The sequence below is a fragment of the Xiphophorus hellerii genome, chromosome 2, assembly GCF_003331165.1.
Source record: "Xiphophorus hellerii strain 12219 chromosome 2, Xiphophorus_hellerii-4.1, whole genome shotgun sequence".
Lineage (NCBI taxonomy): Eukaryota > Metazoa > Chordata > Actinopteri > Cyprinodontiformes > Poeciliidae > Xiphophorus > Xiphophorus hellerii.
In genome coordinates, this window is record NC_045673.1 from 20,858,303 (window position 1) to 20,871,843 (window position 13,541).

At 40.2% G+C, this 13,541-nt stretch overlaps 3 protein-coding genes across 4 annotated transcripts in view; 2 read left to right on the top strand and 1 right to left on the bottom strand.

Moving 5' to 3' along the window:
- Nucleotides 1-2,938: 2,938 nt before the first annotated feature.
- On the top strand, nt 2,939-4,861 carry LOC116730019 (carbohydrate sulfotransferase 6-like). The gene has a single exon (XM_032578960.1). It carries the CDS (start codon nt 3,018-3,020, stop codon nt 4,155-4,157), a length of 1,140 nt encoding a protein of 379 aa, XP_032434851.1. The 5' UTR covers nt 2,939-3,017; the 3' UTR covers nt 4,158-4,861.
- A 110-nt stretch (nt 4,862-4,971) lies between these two features.
- On the bottom strand, nt 4,972-8,058 carry LOC116730010 (carbohydrate sulfotransferase 6-like). The gene has a single exon (XM_032578948.1). The coding sequence runs from the start codon at nt 8,011-8,013 to the stop codon at nt 6,853-6,855; it is 1,161 nt and encodes a 386-aa protein (XP_032434839.1). The 5' UTR covers nt 8,014-8,058; the 3' UTR covers nt 4,972-6,852.
- A 3,708-nt stretch (nt 8,059-11,766) lies between these two features.
- spire2 (spire-type actin nucleation factor 2) overlaps nt 11,767-13,541 on the top strand; it is a 37,651-nt gene continuing 35,876 nt past the window's right edge. The window contains exon 1 of one of the 2 annotated variants that reach the window (XM_032548713.1): nt 11,767-12,369. In XM_032548713.1, the coding sequence (XP_032404604.1) occupies nt 12,072-12,369 (298 nt within the window). In that variant the 5' untranslated portion in view covers nt 11,767-12,071. The remainder of the gene's footprint in view (nt 12,370-13,541) is intronic. The other variant, XM_032548703.1, reaches the window with a different exon arrangement.

Sequence of the window (13,541 nt, forward strand, 5' to 3'; positions counted from 1 at the left end):
TTTACACCTACTCTTACATTTTACATTTTTTACAACTACCGGTACTCTTACATTGGCAACATCATAACTGGACTACTACAAACCTAAAGACCGCGGGATTCTCCTCTTTTTGACTTTTACTTTTTACTTTTATTTTTACTCAAGATGCCTGTGGACGATGTCGGCAACATTATACAAAGATGTACATCGGTAGAATTAAAGATTAATGATCTGCAGAGGAATTTCAAGGCTCAAGACAACAACCAGCTCAGAACATCGCGTAGGTTTGAGTCAATAGAAAGGCAGATTCAGGAACTGGAAGTGAACGTCGCATTAAACAATCTTTGTGGCAACACAACTCTTCCTATAAACAACAAAGAGACTTCTTGCCCTGCACCATGCAGCCCACCCTGGAATGATCTGGGAGCCAAACCAAAACACACTGTGGATCTGACGAAACGACCAACGGCGATGACCCCTCACCTGGATGAATCAGCGTGGCCAGCTCTGAGCTGAAACCCACATCCAACTACAACACCTGCTGCCCCGAAGGAAAATAAACGAGGAGAAACTTTTTCACCGGCCCCGTTTCGCAGGACCAAACGACCAGCCCGAGCCAAAACACGTTGCGACACCGAGGGGATCTCACTGAAAAACAGATTTGCTGCACTTCAACAAGAACCCGTGAGGGAAACCTCACCTTCAGACATCGGCCACAGGTACGAGGCAAGACTGGCACATTCACCTCCCCAAAACGAACAATAAGAAGCCACAAATAAGCCAAAAGTACTTATTGTCGGAGATGAGACAGTAAATGGAATCAGCGGTTCTTGCAATACCAGGAAAACCAGAGTCAAGTTCTTTCCCAAATACAGTCATACACTGATATAACAGACAAAATACTCTCTCTAACCACAGATCAGCTGAATATTGAAACTCTACTTGTGCAAAACAACAATTGGAGATTCTGAAAAAAACTTCACCATACTTCTGAACACTAATGCTAAAGCTTTTTTTAGTGGCCCTGTCTCAGCAGCTGGATGGGGTGACCTGAAATACTCTCAACTGCTTTCTATAAACAAATGGCTGGTAAAAGCATGTCCTGCCAGCACAGTGACCTTCATCGATATCCACGGTATCTTATCTCTACGTTTCCACCTCTTCAGGCCTGACGGACGGGATAAAGCTATTCTCTGCAAACTTATTTAATTTCATCAACAGGAGCAACGGAACAACCGGCTGAAGGACGCCTGATTAGGATGGGACCCACCGCCTATCAGGAATAAGCTGTTCCTAAACAATAAAACATCAACTGGGAAAGGAGCGACTGCTCTCTCCCTCCTCCCTGCTCTGGACCTATTGGATCAGACGCCTCATCTCATCCAGGCCAGGACGTCTCCACACCCCCACACACTCCTTCAGCGCCAAATTTGAACCAAGACTCTCCTTCAAAGGCCTCATCTCATCAAGACGAGAATAGCTCATCAGAAATCTCGTCACCTGAACTGGGTTTTCTTAACTTCAGTGAGAAACTGGATCGTCACTTTTCTCTGGGCACTTCTCTCCTGAGCCCCCGTACAGCATGTTTCCCAGATAAAATAATTTTTTTCTTAGTGCTCAAAAAGCAAAACTACCTGACTCCAATTACCCAGATTACCCGATTCTCCAATTGTTTCTGAAGTCTGAGATTGGGTGCCAGACATTATCTTTAAAGATAAATTTACACCTGTCGTCTTCCAGAATGCGTTTGCCCCGCCAGCACTACAAAACAGGACAGTATCTATCCGGATCACTAAAAGTTCTTACAAAGAACAGAAAAATACAAACTACAGCATCCTGAAATCAGACCCATCCTGTTACCTAGAGGAACCGTAATCTCAGGAACTACTGTATATCTCCCACCAACTCACTCAAACTGGCTCTTTTAAAAATTTGATCGTCAACACCAAAAGCCTTACTAATTAATGACTTAATCACCCAGCGTAATATTGATGTTATGTTCCTAACAGAAACATGGTTGTATCCGTACTAACTGAATCAGCGCCTCAGAATTACAATATTTTTAAGTGACAATAGAAAACATAAAAAAGGGGGAGGCAAGGCTTCAATATTTAAGAATATTATAAATTGTAACAAAATCTTACTGGGTCATTTTACCTCTTCTGAATATCTGGGTGTTGAGGTAAAAGGCCATATATTTTATTTACACAAATAAAATTTGCTTGCTTGCTTGCTTGATTAAAAGCAGACATGCAGATGCAGGTCTAGATTTGAAGTTGTAAACTTAAGTTTATTTCTAGCAGGGATGGAGATGGACATCTCTAGAGAGACCGTCCAATAGGAAGCTCAGATGCCAATGTTAACATCATTTGGGGCAAAAGGTTTGTTCCAAAAATACTACCGCATGAACGATGCTATCATGTTGATATGGACCAAAGTCTCAGGAATGCTTCAGACACATTGTTGAATAAAAGCAGTACATAATAAAGAGTCCTGTTCAGTCGAGAACTTTCCTAATAGCTACCTGAAGCTGTATTATAATACTTGTGCTTTGCAAGCAGTAAAAAAAAAAAGAGGTCAAGGTTTAGCCTTGCATTATCACAAGCTTTGCTTTGTCACAATGAAAGACTGTACAAGTGACGGCTCCACCCTCACATCCTGAATCCGTCTACACGTCTTTTGCTCTCTGGGTATTTTCTCTTTTCCAGACCATTTTCTGTTTATGAGTGAAAATACCAGCAAATCAGCAGTTTCTGATATTGTTCATCTGGCAACACAAGCATGACGCATTCAAAGAAATTTAAATCCTATTTTTTCTACCTCATTTTAATCTTCCGCATGTAGTTTTCATTTTGATGCCCAAATGCATGAAGCTGTCTGGAACTCATTGCAATTGAACATGTAGAATTTGTTTTAACAAGCAACTGATGAATTTCTAACTCCTATTTTTTGCAGAAGAAATACGTCTGTGCACCACAAAGGATAAAAGAAGGCTGATATGGACTTCAGACTTTGAAGCCTAAATTAGCATAAAGTTCATGATGACTCTCCGTTGCAGTTTCAGCACCTTAATTCTCCTGGGCGTCCTGCAGGGGGCAGCAGTGGTACTGTTTTATGACTGGTACACCAGGATCAGCCCCCGTCACTCTCCTCCCCCTGAAGGCCGCAAGGTTCACGTTTTGCTACTGTCGTCATGGAGATCTGGTTCGTCCTTCCTGGGTCAGGCGTTCAATCAGCACCCGTCTGTTTTCTACCTCATGGAGCCCGCGTGGCACGTTTGGACTGGAAATCATAAATCCGGTGCAAAGAGTCTCCGAGTGCCTGTGAGGGAAATGCTGTGGGGTTTATACAAGTGCGACTTCTCACTGATCAGAGACTACCTGCCAGGAAACCCTCGTCTGTCCTCCCTTTTCATGTGGACCCGGAGTCAGGCGCTGTGCTCGCCGCCGGCCTGTCCTGTCAGATCAGCCAATGAGAGTCAGTGCAACCAAGAGTGTCACTCTGCAAGCCTGGACAAAGCGCAGGACGCCTGCGCTACGTACACTCATGTGGTTCTAAAAGAAACTCGCTTCTTTGAGATGGAGTCCCTTCATCCCCTTCTGCAGGACCCCAACCTGGACCTCCGAGTGGTTCATCTGGTCCGGGACCCTCGGGCGGTGCTGCGGTCCAGGGAGGAGTCGGCCTACCTTCTCGACAGAGATAGCGTTATAGTTCTGGAGCACAGAAACGTGTCTGCGGCCGACAGGCAATATGAAGTCATACGAGAAATCTGCCGCAGTCACCTGGACATTTATGAGAGGGGGGTCTTCGGCCCGCCTCCGTTTCTGGAGGGTCGCTACAAACTGGTTCGCTACGAAGACGTGGCACGAAACCCACTAACAGAGTTGAATAGTATTTATGGGTTTGCAGGCTTAAAGATGACCTCTGAGGTGGAGGAATGGATCCAAAAGATGACGCATGGACGGGGTAAAGGCGGCGGGAACGTAGCTTTTAAAATCACCTCCAGGAACGCAGCTGAAGTGTCACAGGCTTGGCGCACCGTGCTGCAGCACAGCAAGGTCCAGCGCATTCAGGAGCTGTGCAAAGGCGCCATGTTGCTGCTCGGCTACAGGACGGTGGACAGCGAACAAGAACAGAAGAGACTCGATATCGACCTGTTAGACCCTGACCATCCATAAAGAGTTCAGCTTCCAAGTTAGACCAAAAAAAGTAGCGGTGCAGCGATTTATTGGTGCCGATTCCCTTAATTTTGCATGTTTGGATTATTGGTTTTCTAATTAATTATATCCGTGTAGAAATATAAATCACATTATAAACAAAAATAGTGAAGTCAAGAAGACTAATAACTTACTTGCAGCTTTGGTTTCTATCCTGCTTTGAACCGGGACACACAATGGCTTCAAATTGATATTTTAAATACAGCAGCTGCTCTGTGTGGAAATTGGTAATTAGATAATTTACATTCTGGCGCCACCTGCTGGTAAAATTAGTTTTCCAAAGTGAGACCCTAGAGCTGTTTTGCATGCTTAGTTTGTAGGTGTGCAGGTAAAAAGAAATGTACAATTTGTTTCTGTATTTCTTTTATTTATTTATATTCTTTTGGACCCTCATGATGATTTTGGCCCAAGTGACAAAAAGTTTGGAAACCAGACCCACATACAAATCCACAATTATTGTAATGATGGTTAATAACAAGCATAGTAAAAATAATAATCACAACTAGCTACTATTACAGTAGCACCTGTGAGTGAAGAATGGCCAAAAATGACTAATAATGATGTTTTAAAAATATCATGCTATTAGTAACTTGATGTTTGACATTATGAACAAAATATGTCTTAAAAAATATCCATCAAAAATAAATCTACCAATGACATAAACAGATCTTTGGTGCTCGATTATTTATTATTTTTGGTGAAGGGTTTCTATGGAAGTTTTAAAAGGATAACATTCAAAACCTATATTTTTCCTTAAAAAGTTTTAAATATATACATTTTTTCCTTAATGGTCCCAAATTACCTTTAGGTACAGTATAAATTTGTGATTTTGTTCTTTATTGTGCCTTTTATTGACTATTTTTCTTGGATTTCTATTTTATTATTTGTTTATTAATTCACTCAGTGGTTTCATTGGTTTTCCTGTGAGTAGATCTGTGCGTCCTGGACTTTGACCCTCCTCTGTGAATCCCTAAAATAATGCTGACTGTGAAATAAGGAAGTAAAATCAAAATGTTCTTTTCCACTTATTAATTCAATTATTTAGTTATTTATGTTGAATAATTTAGATTTTGGTCAATTTTATGCCCTTGATACAGTTTTCACTCCAGTAAAACCACATTAAATGTTGTATTGTTGGAGGTTTAACAGTCATACAACGTATGACACTCAACTCTGTGCAGCTGAAAGCCTAAGAAAAGGTTTAATCCTAATTCTGTAAAGTTCTGACAGGTTGTAAATTCTGGGTAAATTTTTACTTGCCGTATTGTTTCCTGTTAGGTTTTACATATTTATTTCAAACTAAATGTTGCAATCTTCGTCCCTCTGACTTCTTATTCAGCCTTTGACTCCAAACTCAACATGCATATTGTGAATGCACTGGTACAGCAATTTGTTTTCTTTTTTAATATCTGTTTTCATTTCCTTATGCTGAAATCATGTCAATGCTTTTTCTTCCCTTTGAAGACACTTTTCATGTGCTGTATATTTTATGGTGTAAATTTACTATTTTTCAATGTGTAGGATGAGAAATAAATATTCCTTCTGAGAGCGTTTTAAAGACAAAACAGAAAAAGTGATCAGATTCAATGTTGATGCTAAAATCTAGGTTTTCTTTTCCTGTTTTTTTTTTCTTTTCATGAAAATGACCTCAGGCATTAAAACTGGCACATAACTGGTTCATATTTCAGTAAATTTGTGAATATTCTGCCTATATGTATTGCGAGAACTACAGTTGAAAAGAATTGCAGAAAATATGTTGACACAAAATATTCCTATGGGAACTTTGGTAGGAGCTTCTTTTTTATCCAAGAGAGACAAGTGGTTATTCACAACGTATTTTGCGGGAGCTTCTCAAGGAGCGGACTGAGGCTGTAACCCAAATTTCACATTTCTTGTGTCAAGCCACTCCTGAACCAGAGACAACAGAAGAAGAGTCTTGTGTGGACAAAAGAAAAAAAGAACGTGTCCAAAGCCCTTTTTCAGATGGAAGTAAATTCTGCATTTAATGTAATTCAATGTCATAAGGTCTGGAGGAAAAGTGAGAGAGAATCAGGATCCACATTGCTTGCAATCCAGTCTAAAGTTTCTGCAGTCAACGATGCGGATGTAAAAGGATCCCCAACCAAATTATCCAGTGCATGAAAATGAGCATGTTTTCCAAAAGTGTTTTTTTCTATTTAAAACATTTGGTTTACATGATATTACAATAAATAATAGGTTTTAAATATTTCAGTCTATTTGTAAATGCATATACAGTATATTGAGTTTTCTCTTTGAAATGAGAATAACTATTGAACTTTTTCAAACGCTTCACATTTGTCGACATGCACCTTGTATTTTTGACTTTGCTCAAGAAATAAAAACTGATCAGAATCATTGTTGCTGTTGACTTGGACATAGACACATAGACAATTACCAGTCTATGTGACGATAAAGTCCTTCCTAGTGGCTAGACAGTTTGCGCCACCGTGCATTTGCTGCGGGTTTGCCATGACAACATAACATGCAGTACGCCTGGCTTAAATAACTCAGTCAAATGAGATGTCAGGTCATTTGACTGTGTGAAGGTTTCTAGTTGTCAGAAATGTAGCAAAAACATGATTGGTGTATAAAGAGCCATTGGGGCATTTGAGCAGTTTTGGTGATAATCCAAGGTTCATTTCTTCTTAGTTGACCTCCATCTGAACTCCAGCGGAACCAGCAGATCTATGTCGAGTCTCTTCTGCTCTTTTTCGCTGTCAACTGTCCGGTAGCCGAGCAGCGACATGGCTCCTTTGCACAGATCCTGAATGCGTTTGACCTTGCTGTGTTGCAGCAAGGTGCGCCACGCCTGCGACACCTCGGTGGCATTCCTAGAGGTGATCTGGAAAGCCTCTTTCTTGCTGCCTTTCCCTTTTCCGTGGGTCACCTTGTAGATCCATTCCTCCATTTGTCTAGTTATCTTCAAGCCTACAAACTTATAAATGTCGTTCATCTCCTTCAGCGGGTTGCGTGCCACGTCTTCATACCGAATCATTTTGTAGCGACCTTTCAGAAACGGAGGTGGCTTCAGGATTGCTCTTTCATTGATGCGTACGTGGCTCCTGCAGATCTCCTGCATCACTTCGTAGTTCTTCTCAGCCGCTGGTACATTTCGGTGCTCCAGAATGATGGCGTTGTCCCTCCTCAACTTTTTGGCTGACCCCTCTCTCGACCGTATCACGGCCCGCGGGTCTCGAACAAGATGAACGATGCGGAGGTCCAGGTTTGGGTCTTGCAGAAGGGGATAAAGGGATTCCAGCTCAAAGAATCGTACTTCTTTAATGACGAGATGAGAGTATGCACGACAGGTTTCCTCCACTTTCTTCAAGTCCTGAGCATGGCATATCTGGCGGCACTGAATCTCATTGGTGGCCGTAAGGGGACAGGCTGGAGGCGAGCACAGTGCCCGACTCTGAGTCCACATGAACATGGAGGACACGCTGCGTTTCTCTGAAAGGTAGGAACCCATCACTGAAAAGTCACACCGGTATAAATGCCATAAGAGATTCCTCACTGCTATTCGGTGAGCCTGCGCGCCAGACGTCGGCTTTTTGGTCCAAACGTGCCAAGCGGGCTCTGAGAGGTAGAAAACGGACGGGTGCTGACTGAAAACCTGACCCAGAAAGGATGAACCCGACCGCCACGAGGACAGCAGCAAAATGTGAACTTTGGGGCCTGCGGGAGCGAAGTTGGAAGGGTCCAAGTGAACGAACCAGCTGCAAAGGAGAACCACCGCCGCCCCGTACAAGATGATCAGGGTCACGGTTTGGGGGTGGAATCTGTTCTGGCGACCCATTGCTGCAACTTAATTTCAGGTCTCAGTTGATCTGAGGTCGCCGTGTTTTCTGTGAAAGAAAAAAAAGACAAAAGGAAAGCATGACAAACTGGTTCTTTTTTCTTAATGCACCTGCAGCAAATTACTCTACTTGAAAAATATGTGTTTTTGTTTAAGTTCAACACAGAGAAGCTAGAAATGGAGACGATCTCTCCTGATATTTCCACGTTTTTTTTTTTTTTCCAATGATTTATGTTTTACACATATGCAGTATCACATTCTGACAGCAGGTCACCTTAAATAACCTTAAATAAAATTATCTAGTTTTAACAATATTAAAAAAGTTATAAAGTTCCAACATATAACATTATCTTATTGCCCTTATTTATAGGAGCATCAATCAACCCTACTATTAAAATTTTGACACATACTCATTGTGTTTATTTATATATTTGTACAAGCTGATCTTTAATATCCATTTTGATGATACTGAGAAATTAAAAGTATTTAAATAATCAGTGAGACCTAATAGCTAATAGCTAACATTTTTTCAGGTGAGGAATAAATTAGGACAGTTGTTACTACTTACGAAGCCTGACATTACATTGCTATTAGCATATATAAGAAGGTTTGAACTGCAGACATTGATTGGTGCTCCTGACTGTTGAAGATCACCATGGTGAAATCCAAAACACTTGCCTGAGGCCCCCAGGAAGAAGATCAGCAGCTTCTGAGTCTGGTCTGGAGTCTGAGAAGGTCTAAAAGGAATTTTAAATCCACAGTAGGAAAAACAGCAAGTGTGTCCAGGTCCAGCTCTCCAAAAGCCAAAGGACCAACAGCACGTCACTTTTGTTTTCAACTAATACCTCTATGGGAAATACATAAATTGGAGAAAATCTGCAGCTGAACGACTGAATGCGTTGCTTCAGCAGCTTTATGGAAAATGATGCGTTTCATGTCTACAACAGCTTACTGTCTTGTCTGACTTATTTAAAATTATGTTACACGCCTACTCAGCAGATTTGCTTAATAAGGTGCAACATTTCAAACCTGTAAGGCCAGTTTCCTCCTGACTTCCTCCATGTATTTTACAAGTGCATTTGAATGTAATTATGTAAAATCTATTTAATTAGTGTTAATAATGTTTATATTTTGCTTGTTTTTTTCCCATATCTCCTGTTTTATTAACAAACTAATCTCATAAATGTCAAAAGCAAAAACTCTTTACAACTCATTCTTATTGACAAGAATAAGCTGCAGTTTTATTTTTTTCTTTAACTTAAGGGCGCAAACATCAATCATCTGATAAAAAGAGTCTGATTAATTGAAAATTACATCCCGATTTGAATTTAAACAAACGCAAGAACGAGTTTTTTCTTGTTTATCTGTGTTTACATTTGATATTCTTAATCTTAATTATGGTTAAAATGTCCATGTGGGCCGCAGTTTATCAGAGCGGAGTTTAAAACAGTTTATTTTATTTATGTAGAAAAAAGAAAAACAGGGAGATTTAAATGCCTTCCTTTAACTTCTTAGCAGCGGTGACGTCATCCAGAGACTCTCCACAACAGGTGTTCTGTTTCTGTGCAACCCTTAAATCCTTCCTACCTTCTGGTAATGCGCATGCGCACATCGATGCTACGTCAAGTACTGCCTACTCGTGTGTTTTATTTCATCGAAGATTACGGTAAGCTTTATTTAATGTATTTTATACCTGGCTGTCATTAAGCTGCTGTATTACTTCATGTTTTTACTTTACATGACAGGCAGCTTGTAAATATATTTATAAATGGCTTTAGTTTGTCGTTACTACTGTAAACAAGTTATTATTTGGACAAAATACGTTGTTTTGTGGGCTTTTTTGTCCCTATACTTTAAAATATTTTTAGTTTAATAACTCTTTATTACTAAACCTTGCTGAATAGATGTTGGTAGCGACACTGTGTGAGATTGAAGCTGTGTAATATTAGTGTATATTAATCATATTCTATCATTTCAGGAACACAATGACCTGCGCAGTTCGGTGGACACGTTGTGGCTGCGCTGCATCTGATAAAGTCTGTCATACAACGTATTAATGCTCAAAAAAGAGTTGTGGTGATCTGTATTTGTCTTTAATTTAATTCCAATGAAACCCTGTTTCCCCTGTCTGATACCGTTTTATTCTTACAAACGCCTCTGTATTTTAAACATTTCCAACAGGTATGATATTCTAGTAAAAGGATTAGTGCATACATCTATAGATTTTCATTTTAAACGGGTAGGATATTCAGATGAAGGAAGTGATCTTCTTGTGGTTTCATCATGTATATAGATTGTTCCAATGCTAAGCTAAGCATAACTCCTAAGCTTCCACTTCAATCCCATCACTCAAATAATGTTATCCAATATATTTAACATTAACACAACCCGCTATAGTTTTCTGTTTGTAAACTATATATATATTCTGTTTGTACCGTAAACATGACGGTAACATGCAAAATCTCAATTATGCCAGCAAACTTGAAAAGTACATGTCACCAAATTGCTCAGTAAAAGCATTAAAGAGACGTTAGACTTATCTTTCTAGAAAGTGACCTCGTTTGACAGACAGGAAGCTCTATCACCGACTAACTCGTCAGCTCTTTGGCATTTTCTCAGACACAAACACCAAACATTTCTGAAATAGCTTTAGAGTTTGTTGTCACCATTGAGCTTTAAACAGTTAAATAAGACATAAAACCAAGTCAAAACAGGACATTGAATTAAGCAAATTTGCAAATAAAATTAATGCTCAGATGTTAAAGATGAACCGAGAAATAGTCCAGTTCTTTTTCTCCTCATCCCGGATAAGATGCTTCTCAAGCTGTCTGTTGTTCAGGAGCAGCTTGACATGATGAATTTCACATTTTAAGCATGAGAATAATAGAATTTTCGAACAATATTCTAATTTCATGAAACACTGAATTTTGAGTTTTCAATATCTATAATCATCCAAATGTCGATAAATAAAATCTTGAAATATGTCACTCCATGAATTAATTGATATAATGAATTTATATGATATACAAATTTTACTCTCTGAAATATGTAATTTAAAAATGCACTTTTTTCCCACAATATTCAACTTTTTTTAGCTGTACTGTGAATTTTTATTGTTTTTAATTGTAATTTGTGGAGAGGCAACAGCGCCCTCTGCAGTAACAATATCCAACCGGGGAGGAGAACACAGGTGTTCTGACTAAAACTATATTTAGCATAACTATATGCCCATATTTTTGATCTGATGAAGAAAAGGATCTAACTCATTACGTTTGAAAATGTTGCAAACAAAAACGTCAGTGTTATTCATTGGGAATTTAATTGCTATTAACTCCACTCATCCTCCCTTCAGCTCTGATTAGCTGAAGGGAGTCAGAGCAGGTCCTGTTGAATAAGAGTATCCCCACAGCATGATGGCGCCATCACCATGTTTCATGGTAGGGATGGTTTTCTCAAGGAGGTCTGCAATGACAGTCTTTCACCACAGGTGTCTTCTCATATATTTATGCTGTCATTCAATCCATTTATATTGCCTCTTTTATTCATTGGCTTGTGTTTACTTTTGGAGCTTATAACTGTCTCCTGTGTGTGTAATATATTTGTCTCTGCTTTGAATATCATCTGTTCTTTTCTCTCTAAATGTCGTAGCTCATTTTCTGTTTGCAAACTCTGAGTCTTTGATGTTTGACCAAACATACATGTATGTACAGTACATACATATACATGTATGTCCAAAGAATATATATTAGAAAAGGCCACTGAGGAAAAGAAATTAAGTACTGGCTTAAAAGTTGCAACTTTTTCTTTAAATAAAAAAAATTATTCCAGTTTAGTTCACTGATTTTATTTTGCAATTTAGAATGCTTTTATTTGTGTAAGACGCCAAACCGGATGTAGTCGTATCCACTCGTTGCCTTGACAGCGCAGAAGATAACGCGGTGCAGCTGCGGTAGTAGACGACACATCAAGCTGTACGCAGGAGACCGGGCCAAGCAGCGCTCGGCGGCAATGTCCCCGCTGCTCACGAAGTGAAGCATGGGCTCCGCGGCATCGCAGTCATGGCCAGATCCACCAACCGAAGCGCAGAGGTCGGGGATCCCCGTGTAACCGCCCCCACGGACCGCGCGGCGGTGCGGGACCTGGCCGAGCCCCGGGAGCTGTCTCTGGAGGAGGTGCTGAAGTCCTACGAGCAGCCCATCAACGAGGAGCAGGCATGGGCGGTGTGCTACCAGTGCTGCAGCGGGCTCAGGGTGCCCCGCCCGCCGCCCGGGAGACCCGGTCGGGTGAAGGACCCGTCCTCTATCCTCCTGCACCGGGACGGAACCGTGTCGTTAAAGGAGGAGCCGCAACCCGACGGTAGGACCGAACCCCAACTGCTCCTATCGCCCCCAAACTTACATCCCGAATCAAAACAAACGCGGGAAATCATCATTAAACCAGGTATTCTAGTTTTTAAAATGTCGGTTATAACCTAAATATCCCTTTCCATATTCGGCAAAAATAAATAAAATGAATAATAAAAAAAAAACATCCGCTTATTAGTTTGTAAACAGTTTGAGTGCTGAAGTCTGCAAAGTGTACTAATGAACTATGGGTTCTAATGCTCCGTAATGCTGCGGAATGTAATAATACTATTAAATCTCTCATTAGAAACCTTAAATAATGTTTTTTGCTTTGGATATTGTGGGGAGAAAAGCAGCTCTTTCTAAAATTAGATGGTTTTCCAGGGGAGTTTGGCACAGAGGAACAATTCCCTTCCCAGCTAGAATTCACATTTTCACCCGATCTTGTGCTTTAGTATTTCAAATTCTTTTAAAACAAATAATTTGAAGTGAAATTTCCTCGTGCAATGCATATTTAGAATAACCTCACATCCACTGCCAACAGGGATGACTGTGTACCGGTAAATTATTAATTATTCAAAGAGTAAAGCTTTACTTAAAGGAGATTCCTTTCATTTAAGGACCGTTTTTAGAGACGAGGAAAAGTGGATCGAAGCAAACAAGGTTTTTACGCGGTCTCCTATTTTTCCGAAATTCCCGTTTGAATTGAGCTTGCACCGACACAATATCTTCCCGGATGTGAAGTATTTATGTCCTCACTGCGGTCTAGGGGATCTGCTCCAGAGTCCGCATGGAGACAACTGGAGGCCAAACTATGTGTGCATATTTAACCATCTGTGGAAAACTTAAATCCACGTTTTAAAGTGCTACAGTGCTCTACAGAGACATACATACACCTTGATTTTTTTTTCTTTTTTTACACAAACACCATCAGCATCTGTCTGAAGTGGAGAGAGAAATATATATATATATATTTTTATAGCGTAAACTTTGTATTTGCCCCCCACTTACTCTGATTCTTTGAAAATAAAACCTATCTTAACCAGCTGTACTCAAGAAGAAGTGAACTGATTGATTCCACCTGTGTTTATTAATTTAATGGCATATGGATGCAGCTGCTCTGCAGAGTTTGTTGGAAAGCCTTAGTGACACACCTACAAACCTAAAAGTAAAGTTGTGGAGAAC